Below are 25,231 nucleotides of genomic sequence, written 5' to 3'. Positions count from 1 at the left end.
GGAAGCCCTCCCCCTGGCAGTATATATTAGCTTACACATACACATAATAGACAGGTCATGTGACTGACAGCTGCCGTATTTCCTATATGGTACATTTGTTGCTCTTGTAGTTTGTCTGCATATAAATCAGATTTTTATTTTTGAAGGATAATACCAGACTTGTGTGTGTTTTAGGGCGAGTTTCATGTGTCAAGTTGTGTGTGTTGAGTTGCGTGTGGCGACATACATGTAGCGACTTTTGTGAGATGAGTTTTGTGTGGCGACATGCGTGTAGCAACTTTTTGTGTGTCGAGTTGCATGTGACAGGTTAGTGTAGCAAGTGGTGTGCAGCAAGTTTTGCACATGGCGAGATTTGCGTGTGGCGAGTTTTATGTGTGGTGTGTTTTGAGTATGTGCAAGTTTTGTGTGAGGCAACTTTTGCATGTGTTGCAACTTTTGTGCATGTTGCAATTTTTCCGCGTGTGCAAGTTTTGCGTTTGGCGAGTTTTCCATGAGGTGAGTTATGCGCGTGGCGAGTTTTGAGCGGCGACTTTTGGTGTTTCGACTTTTATGTGGCGAGGTTGGTGTATGTGTGGTGAAATGTGTGCTGAGGGTGATATGTGTTCAAGCACGTGGTAGTGTGTGGCGCATTTTGTGTGTGTGTTCAAATCCCCTTATGTGGTGAGTATTCCATGTCCGGGCCCCACCTTAGCAACTGTATGGTATATCCTCTTTGGCGCCATCGCTCTCACTCTTTAAGTCCCCCTTGTTCACATCTGGCAGCTGTCAATTTGCCTCCCAACACTTTTCCTTTCACTTTTTCCCCATTATGTAGATAGGGGCAAAATTGTTTGGTGAATTGGAACGCACGGGGTTAAAATTTTGCCTCACAACATAGCCTATGACGCTCTCAGGGTCCAGACGTGTGACTGTGCAAAATTTTGTGGCTGTAGCTGCGACGGTGCAGATGCCAATCCCGGACATACACACACACATACACACACACATTCAGCTTTATATATTAGATTTATACTGCAAAATTTTTTTGAAAAAAGAATCTGTCAAAACGGTCCAAACCCCGCACCCCCTGATTCTATTCCCTGCCCAAACCATCTTCCTATGCTTGACTGACAGCTTACTAACTGTGTAGTGAAGCCAGAGAGCTGTCAGTCAAGCCCGGTATGGCCTGGTGGGAACAGAGCCAGCAAGGCAGAGTGGTGGGACGTGATTTGACATGCTTAAAGCACTTAACAGGAACCTGCCAGGTTGGGTGCCACTATTAACCTGCATATAATGGGGTAATCTGTAGGTTAATATCATTATGGCGGTGCCTGCCCGCAGTACTGAAAATTAGCTTTATTTCTCCCAAGAGCCGCCGGCTTTCAGTCATGCATCCATGCCAGCGTGGCTTCAGTATACTATTCTGTGAGCGGCGGCTGTAAGCATGCCCCAGCTCTTTGACAGCTGAGGCACTGCTAAGCCTGCTGCCAATCAAAGTGTCTGGTAGTGCTTACATCCGCCGCGCACGGTGCTGTGACTGAAGCCGTTCCGTGCTTGCCTGTATGAGTGAAAGCTGGCGGCTCCCTGGGTAAATAAAGTTATTTTTTTCCCTGGTGCCGCACCTTCAGTGCTTTGGCCAGGCACCCTCTTAATGCTATTAACCTGAAGATTAGCCGTATATCTACAGGTGAATAGGCTTATATAACCTGACAGGTTCCCTTTAAGCCTAATTTGAATATGGACTAAAGCAGCGTTGTTTTCTGTCAGGGAAGCAACAGATTGCATCAGTAAAGAGGTGGGTGAAACTATCACTCAGAGGACAACATGATTATATAAGCAGTTTCGGGCATGGAGTGTACTGAGTCTGACAGATTCCAGCGAACTTGTCATTAGATTCATTTTGCCAAAACCAGGTTTAACGTGAATCAGAGACGGCTGCGTAACTGCTGACAGGAGTTTATTACTCTGAAATGCTGCAGTCTTTAGAGTGCAGAACCCTTGAAGAGCTGGCTGGAGACAACAGGGAGAGATCTGACTAGTCCCATGGGGTTCTAGGCCGGCTCCTTCCTGCTCCGCTCCTTTGTACACACATGAGGCCGGCTCCTCCCTGCTCCGCTCCTTTGTACACACATGAGACTGGCTCCTCCCTGCTCCGCTCCTTTGTACACACATGAGGCCGGCTCCTCCCTGCTCCGCTCCTTTGTACACACATGAGACCGGCTCCTCCCTGCTCCGCTCCTTTGTACACACATGAGACCGGCTCCTCCCTGCTCTGCTCCTTTGTACACACATGAGGCCGGCTCCTCCCTGCTCCGCTCCTTTGTACACACATGAGGCCGGCTCCTCCCTGCTCCGCTCCTTTGTACACACATGAGACCGGCTCCTCCCTGCTCCGCTCCTTTGTACACACATGAGGCCGGCTCCTCCCTGGTCTGCTCCTTTGTACACACATGAGGCTGGCTCCTCCCTGCTCCGCTCCTTTGTACACACATGAGGCTGGCTCCTCCCTTCTTCGCTCCTTTGTACACACATGAGGGCGGCTCCTCCCTGCTCTGCTCCTTTGTACACACATGAGACCGGCTCCTCCCTGCTCTGCTCCTTTGTACACACATGAGGGCGGCTTCTCCCTGCTCCGCTCCTTTGTACACACATGAGGTCGGCTCCTCCCTGCTCCGCTCCTTTGTACACACATGAGGCCGGCTCTTCCCTGCTCTGCTCCTTTGTACACCCATGAGGCCGGCTCTTCCCTGCTCTGCTCCTTTGTACACCCATGAGGCCGGCTCCTCCCTGCTCCGCTCCTTTGTACACACATGAGGCCGGCTCCTCCCTGCTCCACTCCTTTGTACACACATTAGATCGGCTCCTCCCTGCTCCCCTTCTTTGTACACACATTAGACCGACTCCTCCCTGCTCAGCTACTTTGTACACACATGAGGCCGGCTCCTCCCTGCTACCCTCCTTTGTACACACATGAGGCCAGCTCCTCCCTGCTCCACTCCTTTGTACACACATGAGGCCGTCTTCTCCCAGCACCGCTCCTTTGTACACACATGAGGCTGGCTCCTTCCTGCTCCCCTTCTTTGTACACACATGAGGCCGGCTCCTCCCTGCTCCCCTCCTTTGTACACACATTAGGCCGGCTCCTCCCTCCTCCGCTCCTTTGTACACACATGAGGCCGGCTCCTCCCTGCTCTGCTCCTTTGTACACACATGAGGCCGGCTCCTCCCTGCTCTGCTCCTTTGTACACACATGAGGCCAGCTCCTCCCTGCTCTGCTCCTTTGTACACACATGAGGGCGGCTCCTCCCTGCTCTGCTCCTTTGTACACACATGAGGGCGGCTCCTCCCTGCTCCGCTCCTTTGTACACACATGAGGCCGACTCCTCCCTTCTCCGTTCCTTTGTACACACATGAGACCAACTCCTCCCTGCTCTGTTCCTTTGTACACACATGAGGCTGGCTCCTCCCTGCTCCGCTCCTTTGTACACACATGAGGCCAGCTCCTCCCTGCTCTGCTCCTTTGTACACACATGAGGCCGGCTCCTCCCTTCTCCCCTCCTTTGTACACATATGAGGCCGGCTTCTCCCTGCGCCGCTCCTTTGTGCACACATGAGGCCGGAACCTCCCTGCTCCCCTCCTTTGTACACACATGAGGCCGGCTGCTCCCTGCTCCCCTCCTTTGTGCACACATGAGGCCGGCTCCTCCCTGCTCTGTTCCTTTGTACACACATGAGGCCGACTCCTCCCTGCTCCGTTTCTTTGTACACACATGAGGCTGGCAACTCCCTGCTCCGCTCCTTTGTACACACATGAGGCCGGCTCCTCCCTACTCCGCTCTTTGTATACACATGAGGTCGGCTCCTCCCTCCTTCGCTCCTTTGTACAGACAATAGGCCGGCTCCTCCCTGCTCCGCTCCTTTGTACACACATGAGGCCGGCTCCTCCCTGCTCTGCTCCTTTGTACACACATGAGGCCGGCTCCTGCCTAGTCCGCTCCTTTGTACACACATGAGGCCGGCTCCTCCCTGCTCCGCTCCTTTGTACACACATGAGGTCCACTCCTCTCTCCTCCGCTCCTTTGTACACACATGAGGGTAGCTCCTCCCTGCTCTGCTCCTTTGTACACACATGAGGCCGGCTCCTCCCTACTCCGCTCCTTTGTACACACATTAGACTGGCTCCTCCCTGCTTCCCTTCTTTGTACACACATGAAACCGGCTCCTCCCTACTCCGCTCCATTGTACACACATAAGGCCGGCTCCTCCCTGCTCCGCTCCTTTGTACACACATGAGGTCGGCTCCTCCCTCCTCCTCTCCTTTGTACACACATTAGACTGGCTCCTCCCTGCTCCCCTTCTTTGTACACACATTAGACCGGCTCCTCCCTGCTCAGCTCCTTTAAACACACTTGAGGCCGGCTCCTCCCTGCTCCCCTCTTTTGTACACACATGAGGCCGGCTCCTCCCTGCTCTCCTCCTTTGTACACACATGAGGCCGTCTTCTCCCAGCACCGCTCCTTTGTACACACGAGGCCGGCTCCTCCCTGCTCCCCTTCTTTGTACACACATGAGGCCGGCTCCTCCCTGCTCCGCTCCTTTGTACACACATGAGGCCGGCTCCTCCCTGCTCCCCTCCTTTGTACACACATGAGGCCGGCTCCTCCCTACTCTGCTCCTTTGTACACACATGAGGTCGGCTCCTCCCTCCTCCGCTCCTTTGTACACACGAGGCCGGCTCCTCCCTGCTCCCCTTCTTTGTACACACATGAGGCCGGCTCCTCCCTGCTCCGCTCCTTTGTACACACATGAGGCCGGCTCCTCCCTGCTCCGCTCCTTTGTACACACATGAGGCCGGCTCCTCCCTGCTCTGCTCCTTTGTACACACATGAGGCTGGCTCCTGCCTAGTCCGCTCCTTTGTACACACATGAGGCCGGCTCCTCCCTGCTCTGCTCCTATGTACACACATGAGGCCGGCTCCTCCCTACTCCGCTCCTTTGTACCCACATTAGACTGGCTCCTCCCTGCTCCCCTTCTTTGTACACACATCAGGCCGGCTCCTCCCTACTCCGCTCCATTGTACACACATAAGGCCGGCTCCTCCCTGATCCGCTCCTTTGTACACACATGAGGTCGGCTCCTCCCTCCTCCGCTCCTTTGTACACACATTAGACCGGCTCTTCCCTGCTCCCCTTCTTTGTACACACATTAGACCGGCTTCTCCCTGCTCAGCTCCTTTGAACACACGTGAGGCCGGCTCCTCCCTGCTCCCCTCCTTTGTACACAATGAGGCCGGCTCCTCCCTGCTCTACTCCTTTGTACACACATGAGGCCGTCTTCTCCCTACTCCGCTCCTTTGTACACACATGAGGCCGGCTCCTCCCTGCTCCGCTCCTTTGTACACACATGAGGCCGGCTCCTCCCTGCTCCCCTCCTTTGTACACAATGAGGCCGGCTCCTCCCTGCTACCCTCCTTTGTACACACATGAGGCCGTCTTCTCCCTGCTCCGCTCCTTTGAACACATATGAGGCCGGCTCCTCCCTGCTCTGCTCCTTTGAACACATATGAGGCCGGCTCCTCCCTGCTCCGCTCCTTTGTACACACATGAGGCCGTCTTCTCCCTACTCCGCTCCTTTGTACACACATGAGGCCGGCTCCTCCCTGCTCCGCTCCTTTGTACACACATGAGGCCGGCTCCTCCCTGCTCCGCTCCTTTGTACACACATGAGGCCGGCTCCTCCCTGCTCCGCTCCTTTGTACACACATGAGGCCGGCTCCTCCCTGCTCCGCTCCTTTGTACACACATGAGGCCGGCTCCTCCCTGCTCCTCTCCTTTGTACACACATGAGGCCATCTTCTCCCTACTCCGCTCCTTTGTACACACATGAGGCCGGCTCCTCCCTGCTCCGCTCCTTTGTACACACATGAGGCCGGCTCCTCCCTGCTCCGCTCCTTTGTACACACATGAGGCCGGCTCCTCCCTGCTCCGTTCCTTTGTACACACATGAGGCCGGCTCCTCCCTGCTCCGCTCCTTTGAACACATATCAGGCCGACTTCTCCCTGCTCCGCTCCTTTGTACACACATGAGGCCGTCTTCTCCCTACTCCGCTCCTTTGTACACACATGAGGCCGGCTCCTCCCTGCTCCGCTCCTTTGTACACACATGAGGCTGGCAACTCCCTGCTCCTCAGGTTTCCTTTAAGTGGTAGTGAGAAGCCTGTTTGAAAAAGCACCAAAAAACCAGCATACCTACAGCACGTTACTTTCTGAAACAATGAAATAACCAAGAAAGCGGCAACAGCACCGCAAAGACAGATCTACCAGTACTGGCTTATTATTTCTTGAATTTCAAAGAGCCTCTGAGAAATGAGATCTGGACGCGATCGGTTGCCATGGAGACCTACTTCGCTTTTATAAATTTTCCATTTTTAAAATGGAAAAATATCAAATAACATGACAAAATTGGCAAATCTGAGAATCTTCTCATTTTGTGCTCAGACATCCGGCCCTTTGTAACAACCACACTAGCCATTACAGGTACCTCTCACAAAATTAGAATATCATCAAAAAGTTAATTTATTTCAGTTCTTCAATATAAAAAGTGAAACTCACATATTATATAGAGTCATTACAAACAGAGTGATCTATTTCATGTGTTTATTTCTGTTAATGTTGATGATTATGGCTTACAGCCGATCAAAACTGAAACGTCATTATCTCAGTAAATTAGAATACTTTATAACACCAGCATGAAAAATGATTTTAAAATCTGAAATGTTGGCTTACTGTAATATATGTTCAGTAAATGCACTCAATACTTGGTCGGGGCTCCTTTTGCATCAATTACTGCATCAGTGCGGCGTGGCATGGAGGTGATCAGCCTGTGGCACTGCTGAGATGTTATGGAAGCCCAGGTTGCTTTGATAGCAGCCTTCAGCTTGTCTGCATTGTTGGGTCTGGTGTCTCTCGTCTTTCTTTTGACAATACTCCATAGATTCTCTGGGGTTAAGGTCAAGCGAGTTTGATGGCCAATCAAGCACAGTGATACTGTTGTTTGTAAACCAGGTATTGGTACTTTTGGCCAATTTTTGGACAGGTACCAAGTCCTGCTGGAGAATGGACGCCCCCCTTTTTGTCATATGAAGGGGGTCGCGTGATAACACAGCCTCTCCTCCCCCCCCCCCCCCGTTTTTGTTTATGTAGTGATGTGTATACGTTGGAAAAAGATGGGAAGGTTTTCAAAGGGTTAACGATGTTCAGTAAGCTGTGCTAGGCACGAGCAGGTTCAATCCGGTTTATTCTGGTGTGTTTTCCCGCACTTTTTGCGGTTTTTGATTGGTTTAAAGCAAAAGTGCGGGGGGGGGTTTTATGTATAAAAATCAGCTGTTCTAACGGCTCGTCGCCAGTCAGCTGAGAAGATCAAAGATTGAAGACGGATGATGGAAGCCCTTCTACAGCAGCTGATTCAGAGGGCTGAGGCGGAGGGTGGCACCGACTGGCTGCGGAGTTGCCTGGCTATAAGACCTGCTATGAAACCTACCTCTGAAAATGAGGTGCCGGCTTCTCCTGCTCCACGGTCGTCGCCTTCCCCTCAGCCTCTGGAAGTTTCCCCGGCGAGGTCGAGTCGGAGCCTGCGTAGAAACCGGAGGGCGAGAGTCGTCTATTCGCCAGAGCCGCCATCGGTGTCTGCTCCTGATGTCTCCCGGGCTCGGCGCGGCAGTGGGCGGAGAGCGGCGAGGCAGAAGTCCCGGAGTCCGCCGCGAGATCTTCTCCGCGGTCAGCTGCCTTCTTTACCTCAGGCGCCGGTGAATGATGTCACGTCCGGTGAGTCGCTGATGGAAGACCCGGAAGTGATCCCGGCGCCGGTGAAGAGAATCGCTGAGACAGCTGACCGCTGTAGCCGTACAAGCGCTGCAGCGGTCCAACGATCCCGGGCACCGATGTCGCTTCAAGGCGGTGAGCATTACAGCATGAGCGTGTCATCTGCCGCTGCTGCCGCCGGCAGGTCGTGGATCCCCGCTGCGTCGACTTCGAGTCAAGATGATGGACGTCTCCCCCACAGTTCGCATTCGCCTGCAGGAGTGGGCTCGAGTGCGGGTATCACGCCTAGTGCCGTTGGACTGCATGGATCTGGTGAGAACACTAATGTCCCTTTATATGCTAATCCTTTGGAGGTGAAGGATTTAGTCAGGGAAGCGTTAGAGGATTATTTGGGTAGCGGGGTTTTTCCTGTCAGGCCCAGATCTTCCTCTACTGATAGTAATTATGTTAATTTTAACGCAGTTTTGAAACCGGGTCTGCCAGAAGTGTTGTTAAAAGAATCACTAAAGGTACCTTCACACATAACGATATTGTTAACGATATCGTTGCTATTTGTGACGTAGCAACGATATCGTTAATGAAATCGTTATGTGTGTCAGCGACCAACGATCAGGCCCCTGCTGGGAGATCGTTGGTCGCTGAATAAAGTCCAGAACTTTATTTCGTCGCTGGACTCCCTGGAGACATCGCTGGATCGGCGTGTGTGACACCGATCCAGCGATGTCTTCACTGGTAACCAGGGTAAACATCGGGTAACTAAGCGCATGGCCGCGCTTAGTAACCCGATGTTTACCCTGGTTACCATGCTAAAAGTAAAAAAAAACAAACACTAGATACTTACCTACCGCTGTCTGTCCTCCAGCGCTGCGCTCTGCACTCCTCCTGTACTGGCTGTGAGCCGGAAAGCAGAGCGGTGACGTCACCGCTCTGCTTTCCGGCTCCCAGACAGTACAGGAGGAGAGCAGAGAAGCAGAGCGCAGCGCTGGAGGACAGACGGCTGTAGGTAAGTATGTAGTGTTTGTTTTTTTTTACTTTTAGCATGGTAACCAGGGTAAACATCGGGTTACTAAGCGCGGCCCTGCGCTTAGTTACCCGATGTTTACCCTGGTTACCGGCATCGTTGGTCGCTGGAGAGCGGTCTGTGTGACAGCTCTCCAGCGACCAAACAGCGACGCTGCAGCGATCCGGATCGTTGTCGGTATCGCTGCAGCGTCGCTAAATGTGAAGGGGCCTTTACTTGTGAGGTTTCTCCGCTGGGCCTCCATTTGAGCCCTGCGGTGAAAGAACAAATTTGGAATAGATCATTTATTGATTTATTTTCGCTTTTGCCTTCTGGTCGTGAGCAGCAGAATAGGTATGAGAAAAAAGAGGATTCTGATGATAAGAAAAAATCTAATCCGGTTAAATCTTTTAACAATTGGGTCCAGGCTTTCTCAATTTATTCTGCTGTTCTCGGCGAGAAGTTTCCCAATCTTTGTTCTGGGCTTTTCCAGCACTTGGATGCTATCCTTGAGGCTTATAGAAATTTTGGGGGTATGGCCTGGTTGCTGTACGATGAAGCCTTCAGGCAAAAATTGTCTATGTTCCCTAATCTAACATGGGGTACTAAAGACGTGGGGTTATGGGTTAACCTTATGATACCTCAGAGGTTTCAGTCACAAAGGGTAACCCCTAATCCTTCAGTAAGGAGGGGTGTGTGCTTTGCATATAATGAATCTAGTTGTAAATGGGCGCATAATTGTCGTTTTCGACATGAATGCTCATTTTGTGGAGGCATGCACCCGATGTCCAAGTGTTTCAAAAAACAGATGCAATCTAATCAGCCAGGTAATAACAGAGAGTCTTTTTCAAAGGGCCCGGACGCCAGTGATGCTGGAAAAAATGGCGTATTGGTTAGAAATTTATCCAGATCGGGAGACTAGTTCTCTCCTTTTTAACGGTTTTTTAAAGGGGTTTTTTGTGCCTCCGTTTAAAGGCAATGGTTGCAAATTCGTTGATAATTTGCCATCTGCAGTTGAGTTTTCGCATGTTGTGGAGGAGAAAATTATAAAGGAGTTAGAGGCCGGTAGGGTTTCTGGTCCTTTTGATTCTCCTCCATTTGCGAATTTTAGGATCTCACCTTTAGGAATCGTCCCTAAAAAAGAAGTTGGCTCATACAGACTCATTCATCATTTATCGTACCCCAGAGGTGCGTCTTTAAATGATGAGGTATCGAGTGTGAATTGCTCTGTTCAATATACTTCGTTTGATGTTGCTTTGGATTTGTTGCGTGAGTTTGGTGGTAATGCGCTTATGGCGAAGTCAGATATCAAGTCGGCATTTCGGATTTTACCGGTTAACCCAGAGGGTTTCTGCTCTCTTGGTTTTTCTTTTCAAGGTAAATTCTTTTTTGACAAATGTTTGCCCATGGGTTTTTCCCTGTCATGTTTTTATTTTGAGTCTTTTTCTACGTTTCTCCAATGGGTAGTTGAGTTAGATTTTGATGGTGGCGGTATGTTACATTATTTGGATGATTTTTTATTTATTGGTCCGGCTGGTTCAGTTATCTGTCATTCTATGTTGAGCAAGTTTCTAAGTATTTGTAATCATTTTGGTGTTCCCATTGCGACGGAAAAGACGGTATCTCCTTGTACATCCTTGGAATTTTTGGGTATACTACTGGATTCTGAAAGCATGACTTGTTCTTTGCCTCTTGAGAAAGTATCTAAATTGTGTGTTTCCGTTTCTCGCTGTTTAGCGTTGGAGAAGGTTACTCTGAAAGATTTGCAGTCGTTGTTAGGATCTTTGAATTTTGCGCTTCGAATTATCCCCATAGGCAGGGTGTTTTCTAGGAGGTTATATGAAGCAACTGCTGGCCATTCCTCACCTCATTCTCACATTCGGCTCGGTTCAGCGTTAAAGGAGGATTTGAAAGTTTGGTTGAAGTTTTTGTCCAATTTTAATGGAAGAACGGTGTGGCAGGCGCCATTTGCTTCTGCTGAGGAATTGTCTTTGTTTTATTTGGCTGATAGAGATTTCGGTATTAGATTATCATTTTTGTCCTTTTGGTTGTCTGAGGTGTGGCCTCTGTCATGGCAGCAGCTTAAGGTTATTGATAATCAGACGGTGTTGGATTTGTTCTCGGTATTTTTATGTCTACATCTTTGGGGTTCGCTTCTTCGGAACAAGAGAATTTTGTTTTTGTCCAATAATCAAGGTTTAGTTTTTGCATTGAATACTCTGTCTTCAAAGAACAGATGGGCTGCTAAGATCATTAGGCATTTGGTTTTTCTCTGTTTGGATTATAACATCTGGCTAAAGGCTTCTTTTTCTTCTGTGAACATTAATAATGCTGCATTTGTTTATCGCCGCCAGCTTTCTCTACCCAAGAGAGGAATTCAAGAAGAGGAAGGAAACAGAGCAATTTGCCCACAATGGATTTGGGATGTGATACAGGATTAGCTTCACACTTCATTTCTAAATCTTTGGCTGACCGAACATGGGCCGAGTATTCGGCGGCATGGAATTTATGGTTTAATTTTTGTTTAGTAAAAAATCATCCACATACAGTTTGTAGTGTAGAAATGTCACTGATGTTTTTAGAGTCTCTAGTACAAAAAGGTTTATCTTACTCTGTTTTGTCTAAACATGTAGCAGGAGTTTCATTTTTTCTAAAGGTTTTAGGCGCTAGTCCTATGTCTGACATTTTTCATGTGCGCCAATTTTTGAAAGGTTTTAGGAGGGCTCACTTTAAACCGGATGAACGCCGTCCGATTTCTTTTAATTTGCTAAAGGACCTTTGTTCATGTGTTTCATTAGTTTGTATTAATGAGTTTGAGTCATGTCTTTTTTCCACAGCCTTTTCTTTGGCGTTTTTTGCAGCATTACGGGTTGGTGAGCTGGTATCCCAGAAGAAGTCTGTTCCGTCTGGTCTTTTCGTTGAGGATGTTACAATTTTTGATTCCCATGTTATGTTATTTGTGCGGAAATCCAACATGAATCAAATGGGTAGAGGCTCCTCCTTGCGGCTGAACTCGATCTCTGACAATACCATCTGTCCTGTTTCCAATACGAAAAGATGGGTGTTATTAAGACCTAGGATCAATGGCTCATTTTTTATTCACCTTAATGGTGAGCCTGTGACTTGTTTTCAATTCAATTTTATTCTCAAAAAATGTTTAAAGGAGCTGAACTTATCAGATTTGAAACTATCATCTCATTCTTTTCGTATTGGAGCTGCAACTGAGGCCGCTAGATTGGGTTTTCGTGATAACACAATTAAAAAAATCGGCCGCTGGGATTCGGATAGATTTAAGTTGTACATTCGCCCTAATTTGTATTCCTCTTAATATTTCGTTCATTTTTTAGGAATTTGGTCGGTGTGGATCATCGGACATTCTTATGTTTTCTGGGCAGAAAAGAGGGCAAATGTCAGACCTTATACAGGGAATCTTTCTTTTAATTCTTCTTTTCTCCAAGTTTTTTGGTTTAGCAGGCGCGGTATGCAGTGGAAAAATTTAATTGAAGAACTTAGAAGATTGAAGAAAATATGGCCTGTACCGAACTTAATAATTTTTCATCTGGGAGGGAATGATTTGGGTAGAATCAGCACCCTGAATTTGATTGCCTTCATGAAAAGGGACATGGCTATGTTGAAAACTGAGTTTAGTAATGCAACCCTTGTATTTTCAGAGATCATTCCAAGGTTTTTATGGTTTAGTAACAATATGTTATTTTTGGAGAGGATTCGTAAGCGAGTCAATAGGAGTCTGGAGAAATTTATGTATTTAATGGACGGTTTTTCTTACAGGCATGTCGATCTGGAGGAAATTATTCCAGGCATGTACAGGAGGGATTGGGTGCATTTGTCTGATGTTGGTCTGGACGTGTTAAATTTGGACTTCCAGACCATCATTGAAAAATGGCTTTGGCGTTTTGGGGGGGCCTCGCCTTCTTAAGGCTAGGCGTTTGGGAAAGTCGCCCGTTAATTTTCGGGTGGATTGGATTATATCTGCGGAGCTTTATACAAGTTACTCATTCTCAATGGTTATATTTATTTATTGGTTTAAGTTAAATTTATTGGTAACCCAAAAATAAACGCCACGGCCATTTTATCCCAACCAGAACTCTGTGTCAAGTGTTTTTATTGGGGATTTCTGTTATGGGGCCTGTGTTACCATGGACGCCCCCCTTTTTGTCATATGAAGGGGGTCGCATGATAACACAGCCTCTCCTCCCCCCCCCCCGTTTTTGTTTATGTAGTGATGTGTATACGTTGGAAAAAGATGGGAAGGTTTTCAAAGGGTTAACGATGTTCAGTAAGCTGTGCTAGGCACGAGCAGGTTCAATCCGGTTTATTCTGGTGTGTTTTCCCGCACTTTTTGCGGTTTTTGATTGGTTTAAAGCAAAAGTGCGGGGGGGTTTTTATGTATAAAAATCAGCTGTTCTAACGGCTCGTCGCCAGTCAGCTGAGAAGATCAAAGATCCCGCCCTCCCTCCCTGAAGTTATGTCTTTTGTTAATTTTTTATTCGTCGTGTCGTTTATTTGTGGGAAAGTCGCCCGTTAATTTTCGGGTGGATTGGATTATATCTGTGGAGCTTTATACAAGTTACTCATTCTCAATGGTTATATTTATTTATTGGTTTAAGTTAAATTTATTGGTAACCCAAAAATAAACGCCACGGCCATTTTATCCCAACTAGAACTCTGTGTCAAGTGTTTTTATTGGGGATTTCTGTTATGGGGCTTGTGTTACCATGACAATTCCATCTCCAAAAAGCTTGTCGGCAGAGGGAAGCATGAAATGCTCTAAGATTTCCTGGTAGACGGCTGCGCTGACTTTGGTCTTGATAAAACTTTAGGAAGAAAGAACGAAAGCGCAAAACTGAAAAATACTCCAATCATGAAGGGGTTAAAATCATTTTTTTCAAGCTGGTGTTATAAAGAATTCTAATTTGCTGAGATAGAAACGGTAAAGAGAGGGGCGCAATAGCGCAGTTACCAAAATAACAATCAGTTTACTGTAAGGTAAGTTCTCACCTTTACACGTTGTGGGTATGCACAACACATATAGTAAGTATGATAGGAGGGCTGCAGATGGCACCGGACCCGCGAAGGATTTTCTGGATACGATATTCAAGATGCCGATAAATCCGCTCTCCTCAAAAATCAGGCAAGGGAATCACAGAGTGCAGAAGAGTTGCATACTTTATTCAGGGCTATAAAACTACGTGTTTCGTGGACGTCCTGTCCACTTCCTCAGGTACATAGCCAATTGATTCAGAATACAGATTTACTGAGATAATGACTTTTGGGTTTTCATTGACTGTAAGCCATAATCATCAACATTAACAGAAATAAAAACTTGAAATAGATCACTCTGTTTGTAATGACTCTATATAATATATGAGTTTCTCTTTTTGTATTGAAGAACTGAAATAAATTAAGTTTTTGATGATATTCTAATTTTGTGAGATGCACCTGTATGTCAGGTAATGTGCACACAGCCATATTATGGTTCCGCTCGGCCCAGGATCATGGACACCTTATTATACCTACTGCACAAGATACAGAGGGCAATTGTGGGTGGGTACACAGGCTCTTCAAGGCAATTAGTATTATTATTTATAATAATGTAGATGACTTTAGATAAGATGGATAGATAGATAGATAGATAGATAGATAGATAGATAGATAGATAGATAGATAGATAGATAGATAGATAGATGTACAGAGTCTACAGTGAAACCACAGAATATTTGATAACATTTTTCATAGCTTTTTTCACCTTTGCGTTCTGCTTCGAAAATCTGCAACACTCATAATTATACCACACGTGAACCAAGCACTAAAAATATATATGAAAGCACAACCATACGCTGAATTGTGCCCTGTGCAAATTTACCCTTCAGTGCCTCCACCCCACTGTGTACTCGGCATACATGAGTGGGCATGTGTGTACATGGGAAAAAAACACTCCATAATGCCAGGAGCTGAGATCTGCTTCACTTTTGGCTGCAGTGAGACCTGTGTACAGCTGGACATGGGGTGGCAGACCCTAAAACCATCTGATATTGATGACCCAAGTTCTGGACCACTCTTTTAAGGTCTTTGATCAGTACATGTGACTATGAAGGAGGACCGGCCTTTTGATACGAATAATTACTGTTTGCTGAGACTTGTATCTAAGCCTCGCCCTGCATGATACTGCCTGCTGGGCTTTGGTAGCCAAGCCTATCACGTGTGGTTCTGTCTGCTGAATCTAGATCTCCGCATATATTTGCTATCTGTGTGTAACATGCATTAATCATTGCAATGTCCATAACAATTACCCCCAAGCTTTCTACAGACCCTGAATGTGAAATGTTCCTACATCCCATCTCTTACGCCAATTAACATGTCCGTTTTTCACATCTGACCAGAGATAAGTTTCTCCTCCTAGATCACTGGAGGATAAGGATCATTTCACAGAGTAAAATATTAAGTCCATTCTTCCATATTTGAAACTGATAGCGACCAGGTCATCAGTCTATTTCCATTAGAGATGATGTCTAAGATATGGATTAGACCCCAAAGAAGGTTTTCAAGCTGAGATTATGGGAGAAAACAGTTTTTTCTAAAAAGACCAAGTTTTTTTTAAAGGGAAATTGGCACCAGGTTTTTGCTATGGAATCTGAGAGCAGCATAATGTAGAGGCAGAGACCCTGATTTCAGCGATGTATCACTTAGTGGGCTGCTTGCTGTAGTTTTGATAGTATCTATGTTTTCTCTACTGTAGATGTAGCAGTGGTCAGAATGCTGATTGGTGTATAACCCCGCCCACATCACTGATTGGTAGCTTCCTGTGTACACTGTACATTGTCAGCAAACTGGCAGTCAGTGGTGGAGGCGGGGTTACACAGATGAGCCTGACAGCCATGCACGTGACACCTAGTCCTGCAGTGATAACCTCCTGCTGATAAAACATTGATTGTATTGAAACTATTGTATTGAAACACAGCTGAGTAAGTGGCATATCTCTGGAATCAGACTCTCTGCCCCAACATTATGCTACTCTCAGATTACATAGCAAATAGTTTCTGACAGATTCCCTTTAAAGTAAACCACATTATTATGGCCTGTACAAATGTCCGTTTTTCATCCAATTTGTGATCAAACTCACCCACTGGAATGAATAGTTCAGTTAAAAAAATCAAATAGTGCTCATAAACCATTTATATGTCATCCTAATGCAGTACGTTGTTTTACTGTCTAATGGGTAGGAGAAATTTGAAAAAAAATTTTGCCGATGAGAAAAGCGAAACACTGATGAAAAATGGTCAGTTTTTCCTCACATGGGAAAAAAGTGGACATCTAAATGAAGTCTTACTGTGCAACCGAGTAACAATGTCAATTGTAATTCAGTCATTGTACTAATGAATTAAGAGACTGACTTAAATAGGTTGTCCACTACTTTAGCATTGATGATCTAGCTTTAGGATAGGTCTTCAATGTCTGGTCGGTCGGGGTCCGACACCTGTAAGCTGTAAGCGGTGATCCACAAGTGAGTACATCCGGCCGATGCTGCTACCAACACCGATAACAGCTGATCAGCGGTGGTGTCGGGTGTCGGACCCCGACCGATCAGACATTGATGACCTGTCCCAAGAAGAGGTCATCAATGCTAAAGTAGTGGACAACCTCTGTAAAGACGTTTTCCATTATTAAAATAGTTGGGTCTGCACCTTGTTGTAAAAAAAAAATAACAACTGTGCTTTACTCACACTCTCCATGTCCAGAGCCAGCTCTCTGCTGCTGCTCATAGTGTCATTTATTGTCTGCAGCGTTGATGTCATGTTGACAACGCTTCAGCCAATCAGTGTCTCTGCCCATGTAGATGATATGAATGGCTGAAAAAATGAGCTGTCACCATGACCTTTGTAATAACTGACCTTATGTACATTTGTCTGGACTGTGCGTTGTTCCCAAGTTTATATACTTTATGAATAAGTCGTCATGTTAATATTCTATTTCTTAATCAGTTATATTATGCTATTATACTTACCAATCTGCAGGGGAACATTCATTGAATTTCGCAATGGAATGTTGAATATTTCGCCCATTGGTCGCAGCTGCAGTCAAGAGGAAAGGATTGAATTCTCTGAGCTGGATAAAGTATGTTATTAAACTCCTAAACAGAAATATTTATTAAGAACACAAAGACTTGACGAGGTCAAACTCTATAAGGCAGATTTATGAAACTATCAAAAAGAACCCGCAAGCAGTCACAGAGCAGCTTACACTTTTACAGGAAACCTATCAGTTCATTCATGTTGCCCTAATCATGTAGTGTGTCGTGATGGTGTCAGGACTATGGGCGCTATCCAGGTCCCTAAAACTAGGGGTGACCTAGTCTGTCCCTGTTTCTCAGATTACTGCTGAAGATGGAGATGCCAAGTTCTCATGCCTTGCTATGCTCCTATATCAATCCTTTCAATCCTTATCTGATCCCTCCCCCAACCAGGGTAGTGGGAAGCTGAAGTGTATAGGAACACATTAACCAGACAAACAAGGGATGACACAGGGATAAATTAAAATACACATACCAAGCAGCAGAGTGGGACACAGGGGAGTTTAAGGAAGGAGAAACCAAATAGGAGAGGATGAGGATGTGCACAGAGACAAAACTTCAAGCAATCATTTCCTGAATAATCTCCAAACACTACTTCCAACCATGAACAACACCTCCAACTCCAGAACAAGGCAGTAAGAACTAACATTGTCAATCCCTAAGTGCCAGAGGCAAGAAGAAGGGAGTGGCCACTACTGAACAGCTGAGAACATCCAAGTAGGAAAGCTCCAGGAGCATCAGCTGAACAGATTAACCCTTGCACTGCTAGCAAGGAAAAAAACCTGCACAGTTTAATATGATGGTGAAGTACTTCTATCCAGTGCAGGAGTACATAAAACCAAACGCTGCATTCTTTTGGCCCCTCTCTCATGGTATCCCCATGACACAGAACCTGGCATTTCAGAAACATAGTTTGTAGTGCCGGCCAGAGCGCTATAAGGAGGTACGAGACTAGGCTTGCGCCACCCCCAGTCAGCTTCTCCCATACCGCTCTAGCTGATTGACAGGTCTCTTTTCATGTACACTGGAGAAAGACCTGTCAATCACCTGGTGCTGTGTGAGAGAGCGTTTCAATCGTGCAGCCAGACTCTGATTCTTGCTGCCTGTAGTTTGGGAAGCATGAATCGACTAACATGTTTTCTCAAAAGGAAATCTGTCATCAGGTTACTATACCCCAAACTAATTCCATCTATGTAAAGGCTTCGTAATGCTGAATACCTCTCTACCTTTGTTTTATATATCTGGGTTTACATTGAGGGCAATGTATTGTTGAATTGTTCTACGGTTCTCCTGCCTCTCTTTTCTATTCCCCGCCCATTGCCTGTCTTTTATAATTGATTGACAGGTCGCTCTTTTTTCAGTGATTTACCTCTCCCATGTGAAATCTAATGCAAGTGCCGTCATTCCCTGGGGCGGTTCATGTACAATAAGGTCCTGATAAAGAAGACTGTCATTGTCTGGTGCGATCAGCATTGCAGTCTCAATATGTGCCATGAAATATTCTTGCATGATCCTGGCCTTAGTTATAATCACTACAGCCATCTTTAATCTAATCTGTGTACTGCCATCTTAAGATGCTGAGTCACACACAATCAATGCTTGTGTTAAGGTGCTGTTCACATGGGCATGCGCCATCAGAACCTACTGATATTGGCGGGACCAACTGACCATTTCTCCTTCAGCAAAACATGATAGGAGATAGATGGATCGATTGTGCTGAATTTAAGCCTGATCCTTTAGTTTTAATAAGAGTTAAAGTGAGCGATGGCCAGAGGCATCTGCCATCCCTCTCCCCAGTGAAAACGCATGCATGTGTAGGATGAATGTATGAGAACCTGAAGACTGACCCTGTCATTGGGCAAGGAACACGGTCTCTGATCATTTATTCATTGCTCGTTTGCAGAAAGAAAAAATCAGGGAGAAGTTTGTGTCCGCTCTTCAGAAAGAATTTGCAGGGAAAGGCTTAAGGTTTACCAGAGGTGAGTTACATGTTTCTCTTCATTTTGGTGTGAAAATGAAACTTGGCACTCAACTTTAGAAGAAACGAAGTAAACTTTTAATGCAGTCAAAAGTAGTACAATACCCAGACGTTTCGGTCCACCATAGGCCTTTATCAGTGTTCCGACTGCTTATATATGTGAAGTGAAAATAGTAGAAAACTGAGACACCGTGTCTCCTAGTGTCCTGTGTGATTTTCACAGGTTTCATGAACTGGAGTACCTTCAACTGGGGATCCTCAGATTCCCACTGTAGCTATGGAGTTAACAGTATCGTGGTCGAAGTGATCATGTGACAAAACGCGGTGTCCCCTCTGGTTATCGAAGTCTGGTACTTCAGTTCATGAAACCTGTGAAAATCACACAGGACACTAGGAGACACTGTGTCTCAGTTTTCTACTATTTTCACTTCACATACATAAGCAGTCGGTACACTGAGGAAGGTCTATGGTGGACCGAAATGTCTGGGTATTCTACTACTTTTCACTGCATTAACCCCTTAGTGACCGAGCCAAATTTTTGAAATCTGACCAGTGTCACTTTATGTGGTAATAACTCTGTAACGCTTCAACAAATCCCAGTGATTTTGAGATTGTTTTTTCGTGACACATTATACTTTATGATAATGGTAAATTTTGTTCAACATTTTTTGTGTTTATTTATAAAAAATATCAAAAATTTGAGAAAAATGTTAAAAAATTAGCAATTTTCTAAATTTGAATGATTATCCCTTTAATCCAGATAGTCATACAACAGCAAACCATTAATAAATAACATTTCCTACATGTCTGCTTTACATCAGCACCATTTGTAAAATGTTATTTTATTTTGTTAGCATTTTAGGAGGTTTAAAAATGTAGCAGCAATTTTTCATTTTTTCAAAGAAATTTACAAAATTTATTTTTTTAGGGACTTATCCATGTTTGAAGTGACTTTAGGGGTCCCATATATTGGGAAACCCCCAAACGTGATACCATTTTAAAAACAGCACCCCAAAACATATTGAAAACTGCTGTCAGGTAGTTTATTAACCCTTCAGGTGCTTTACAGGAATTAATGCAAAGTGGTATGACAGAAATGAAAATGTGTATTTTTACCACCTAAATGTTGCTAACTTCTAAACAGATTACTACAGCCGTCAGACTCTAAGGCCGCGATTTGGTCATGAATTGCCATGGCAAACATCAGGACAACAAAATCATGATCTGAGGGCACCAATTGTGACAAAGAAGAAGCCCCCACACTCTGTTAACCATTTATAATGATGTAGTCACTATTGACAGCAGCATCTAAGGGGTTAAACAGATTTAGATGGTGCAAATACTGATCGTGGCTGGTACAGCAAGTTGTCAGCTATAGTGTACAGCTGACAGATGCTGGATTGTCATCTGTATGGGGAGGCTATTCTCTTATATCTCAGGTCAGTTAAAAGACGTATTGGCGGTCATTAAGGGGTTAAGTTTACTTCGTTTCTTCTACAGTTGAGTGGCAAGTTTCTTTTTCACATTAATTGGTTTCGGACCCTACTTTTAGTGCCACCCCAGTAGTGCCACATCACATCATCACTCTCTTCATTTTGAGGCATTAGTATCGTCAAATAAGCATAATTTTTAATTCACCCTTACCGCTCGCTTTAATATGGCTGTCCTTGTAGATTGAACTCTGCTCTTACCTTCCTAGGTGGGATGATCAGCTTTGACATTTTTCCAGAAGGCTGGGACAAGCGTTACTGTCTGGATGTTCTGGAGGAGGAACAGTTTCTTAGAATTCACTTCTTTGGCAACGAGACTTCACCGGTGACTTTAAACTCATTTTTCTTCTTGTGTAAAAACTTCACGAACATCAATTTCATGAGGACTAATATGTATTCAAACCAGTGGTCTTCAACCTTTCTTACCTTGAGAGCCACATCCAGATCCCCCACCCTCCCCCTTGAGTAATGACATCCAGCTCCTGCTCTCCCACCCCCCAATAGTGACACCCAGAGCCCCCATTACTGGTATCATAACAGTCAAAGCTTCCCTATAGAAATCACACTAAGGCAGTATGCCAAGATCTAGGGGATCCTACAACACTATAACATCCAGCTCCAAGCACCTCTGCTGACTGACAGAACCATGCTATACCAAGCCCAGTATATGCTCATGCAGATCTGCTTGTCTGTGCTCTTACTCACAAAATTCACCATCTGGAAACCAGCTCTTTATAGCTGTTTGCAAATGTACCAAGCTGACCTACAGCCATGAGCCACACATCAAGGGCATGAGAGTTAGCCACAAGTTGAGGATCCCTGTTCTATCTGATGTATATACAGCAGCCTCAGTGTATCATATGTGATGTATATACTACAGTCTCAGTGTGTCCTATTTGATGTATATACAGCAGTCTCAGTGTATCCTATGTGATGTATATACAGCAGTCTCAGTGTATCATATGTGATGTATATACTGCAGTCTTAGTGTATCCTATGTGATATGCATACTACAGTTTCAATGTATCCTTTGTGATATACATACTACAGTTTCAATGTATCCTATGTGATTTATACAGCAATGTCAGTGTATCGTTTGTAATGTATACAGCAGTCTCAGTGAGTTTAAATCATAATCTCTTCACAGAATAGAATGAGATAGTTTTAGGTTCTCCAAACCATCATGTACTGTAGCAAGCTTTGGGTTTATTAGTGGAATACTGCTTGACAGAAAAGTTTAAAATGTTTCACTATATAGCTATATTTTATTAAGCTTGACAGTAGGCCATGCACAAAAGGGGATTTGGAAAGAGACATTTCAGCTGGCGATCATTTTTTTCAAATGAAGAAATTAGTAGGTAAACCGTTTCATAGTTTATGGAGCTGATTGATTAATTACTCACACAATTATTTCTTCCATAGGGTGGGAACGACTATGAGATCTATACTGACCCAAGGACGGTCGGACATACGGTTGTGTCACCGGAGGACACAGTTAGGAGGTGCCGGAAACTGTTCTTCTCAGAAAGAAACCATGAACTTTGAGCGAGTTGGACCATCGATTATTCTAGAAATGCTTTTTTTTAGAAAAGTCTAACCATCACAGTGGACCAGAGAGCAAAGCTTATCATTCTGTAAGTACGGATATAAGTGTGACCATTGAGGAATAGTAGCAACACTTGAAACTGGACATTGGCTGGAAGAAGCAGAGCTGTCAGCATTCTCAGAACAATCCAACATTTACAAGATGCCTCACTATTATACCACTATGAAAGAGGAGGAGCAGTAATGCAATATGCAGGGACATTACTAGTGATGTTTCTCTTGAAGATATATTCCATATGCTAATATGTGAGCTATACGTGATTGTTTATGGGACATATTGGATGTTCTATGATCTAAGTTGGCGGTCTCACTACAAGTACCATTGTGTGTGGTGTAGTAATGGGTGTCTTGTTTTTGTAGACCAATATCCTGCTTATGAGACTAGAAGAAGTGCATTCATGTTTGTTGGTGTTTTAATCAATATTTATCACTTTTCCTAGTGTTAGTTGTTATTGAATATAGAATTATAGAAGTCCTCCTGTTATTTTTTATATTGGCTAAACCTGTGTAAAAGTTACTGTTGTGTAGATATGTTAATATAGTTAACGATTGTCACCTTTCTCCGGTGCCCAGCGCTGCTCCTCTTCTGGGTCACGTGACGGTGATTCTGACTCTCTGGATCACACTTGATCCGATGCGTAAGCCAGAAGTGGCTTTTACAATTTAAGTCAATGTAGCCTTTTTCTGACGTTCCTTAGGCTTACATTGTAAAAGTCACTTCCGGGCCACACATAGTCCCTGATTAATCAGAGCTTTTACAGCAGAAAGCTGGCTTAAAAAACTTTGGAAAGTTGCACATTTTGGACATTTTCACACCAGTTTCTCCCAGCTCTGATAAAATGTGTGGAGCTGGGGAGGGACAGGGGTGCAGCGGTGTCGTGAGACCACAGCTCTTCTGGTTCATGATGATCAGGGGTGTATTTTACACCACAAAACTTACTCTAGAGGAGTAAGATTAGTGGTGCGAAGCATTGGAGGAGCACCCACTTGTCAGAACCCCTTCACGACATGCACCGTACATGTACAGCATATTTCATGTCTCTCCCTTTGATGTGGGCTCCGGCGCTGAGCCCACATCTTTCCCTGCACATGTCAGCTGTTTTGAACAGTTGACATGTGCCCCTAACAGCCGCAGGTGGAATCATGATCCATCCGCAGTTGATAACCCGTTAAAATGCCACTGTCAATCTCTGTGATCGCGCCAAAAGTGCGTACTATCCCACTCATCGGCGTCACTGTCACATGACTGTGGGTTACTGATGGGTTGGCATGACAACCCGGGGTCTGCAGCAGACCCCTGTGCTTGTCCTTGCCCAACGGTCAACGCTCTTAGCAAGTGAGCATTTCTGATACACACAGGCGATCTGATCATCGCCTGTGTGTAGCAGAGGCAATTGGATTATTGCAGCTTCTAGTCTCCCATGGAGACTATTGAAGCAAGGGAAAAGTAAAAACAAAAGATGTTTTTAAAAATATAAAAAAAATAAAAAATATATTGACATTAAAATCACCCTCCATTTGCCCCATTAAAAATAAAACAATTTAAAAAAAAAATACACATATTTGGTGTCGCTGCATTCAGAATCGCCTGATCTATCAATATATAACAAGAATTAATCCAATCAGTAAACGGTGTAGTGAAAAAAAAGTCAAAACGCCAGAATTTTTTGTTTGCCGCAACATTGCATTAAAATGCAATAACGGCCGATCAAAAGATCGTATTCACACTGATATTGTATCATTAAAAACGCCAGCTTGGCACGCAAAAAATAAGCTCTCACCCAACCTGAGATCAAGAAATATGGAGACGCAAGTTTTTTTTTTTTTTTTTTTAACTAACTTTGGATATTTTTCAGCATTTAAATAAAAAACAACCTATACATGTTTGGTGTCTATGAACGCGTAATGACCTGGAGAATCAAGGTGGTCAGATTTAACATTTACTGAATACTGTAAAAAAAAAATCCCCAAAAAAAATTTGTGAATTGCACTTTTTTTGCAATTTCACTACACTTGGAATTTTTTTCCCGTTTTCGAGTACATGATATGGTAAAACCAATGGTGGCGTTCAAAAGTACAACTTGTTCTGCAAAAAACAATCCTTCACATGGCCATGTTGATGGAAAAATAAAAAAGTTATGGCTCTGGGAAGAAGGGGAGAGAAAAATAGAAACGCAAAAATAAAAAAGGGCTGCGGCGTGAAGGGGTTAAGAGGCGTGCACCTTTTAATGAATCGGTAGTGACTGACTCCACCATTACCCCTCACCAAGACTGACGTGAAAATCGCCAGTATTGGTGAAGCCAAGGCCATAGAGCCCAGATTTTAGCCAGCACATTGGAAAGCCATCATGTGGCTCAGAAGTGGACGAGCGCAGCGCTGGGAACTGGGCGAGGCTGCGATGGCCGAGTATTTACCAGACACTACACTAACATTTGTACAGGTTTAAGGAATATCGAAAGTAATGGAAGTGATTCTCAAATATAGTTGAAACAACTAATAAACCTAAAGTATTTTTGCAGTAAGTTTAGACAACTGGTGCAGTTATTTTACTTGAATGTTCATCTTTCCAAGCCCCTTTATCAACGTCACCACACCGTGCCATGATGTCACAATCTAAAGGGGTTGTACAGGATTAGACATTTTATGTAGAATCGGTGCCATGCCTTTATTTCGCATATCCGCTCAGCTCCACTGACATTACATGGGTGCGTGGCACTGTCTGAACAAGGAAAGGCAGCCATGTTTCAATAACTGTACAAACGCATTGAATAATAATTACTTAAAGGGGTTGTCCATTACTGGATAACCCAGGCATAATCCATTCAGGGCCCCAATTAAAATCAGGGTAGCAATGTTCTAGCGATCATTCTAGCGGTATTGGTGCCGCTGTCCTGGAAATTGGCATGACTTGTAGCGGCACATGCAGTCTGCAGCTTAGGTGGCTCCAGCTCATCAATATTCCGTCAGAACAGTCGCCTGATCTACTTAATATAAGGATACAGCTGACCTGCGGACACTCATAGGCTTCGGCCAGCACGTAACAAAAGTCACATTCATCTCAAATCACTGATTTTAATTGGGCTCTTGAATTGATTCAGCTGGGGTTGTTCAGTAGTGGACAATCCCTTTAATATTATTATTGGAATCGCTCTCAGCTAAATTAAGCTACAGATTTTCTGCCCACTGGTAAATAACGTATATATGTTATATTACAGATAATTGTAGAGATACAACAGAAGAAGCACAGTGGCTTGCAAAAGTATTCACC

The 25,231-nt window shown here is 44.9% G+C and overlaps 1 protein-coding gene across 1 annotated transcript in view; it reads left to right on the top strand.

Annotated features, from left to right (window-relative positions):
* PMM1 (phosphomannomutase 1) overlaps positions 1 to 23,487 on the top strand; it is an 80,968-nt gene extending 57,481 nt beyond the window's left edge. The window contains exons 5-8 of the mRNA XM_069737034.1: positions 16,834 to 16,933; positions 18,793 to 18,868; positions 20,567 to 20,682; positions 21,780 to 23,487. Of these exons, the coding sequence (XP_069593135.1) occupies positions 16,834 to 16,933; positions 18,793 to 18,868; positions 20,567 to 20,682; positions 21,780 to 21,902 (415 nt within the window). The 3' untranslated portion in view covers positions 21,903 to 23,487. The remainder of the gene's footprint in view (positions 1 to 16,833; positions 16,934 to 18,792; positions 18,869 to 20,566; positions 20,683 to 21,779) is intronic.
* Positions 23,488 to 25,231: the final 1,744 nt, after the last annotated feature.

The sequence above is a fragment of the Ranitomeya imitator genome, chromosome 8, assembly GCF_032444005.1.
Source record: "Ranitomeya imitator isolate aRanImi1 chromosome 8, aRanImi1.pri, whole genome shotgun sequence".
In the NCBI taxonomy this organism is placed as follows: domain Eukaryota; kingdom Metazoa; phylum Chordata; class Amphibia; order Anura; family Dendrobatidae; genus Ranitomeya; species Ranitomeya imitator.
The sequence above is the reverse complement of the archived record's forward strand: the minus strand, read 5'-3'. Positions and strand labels throughout refer to the sequence as shown.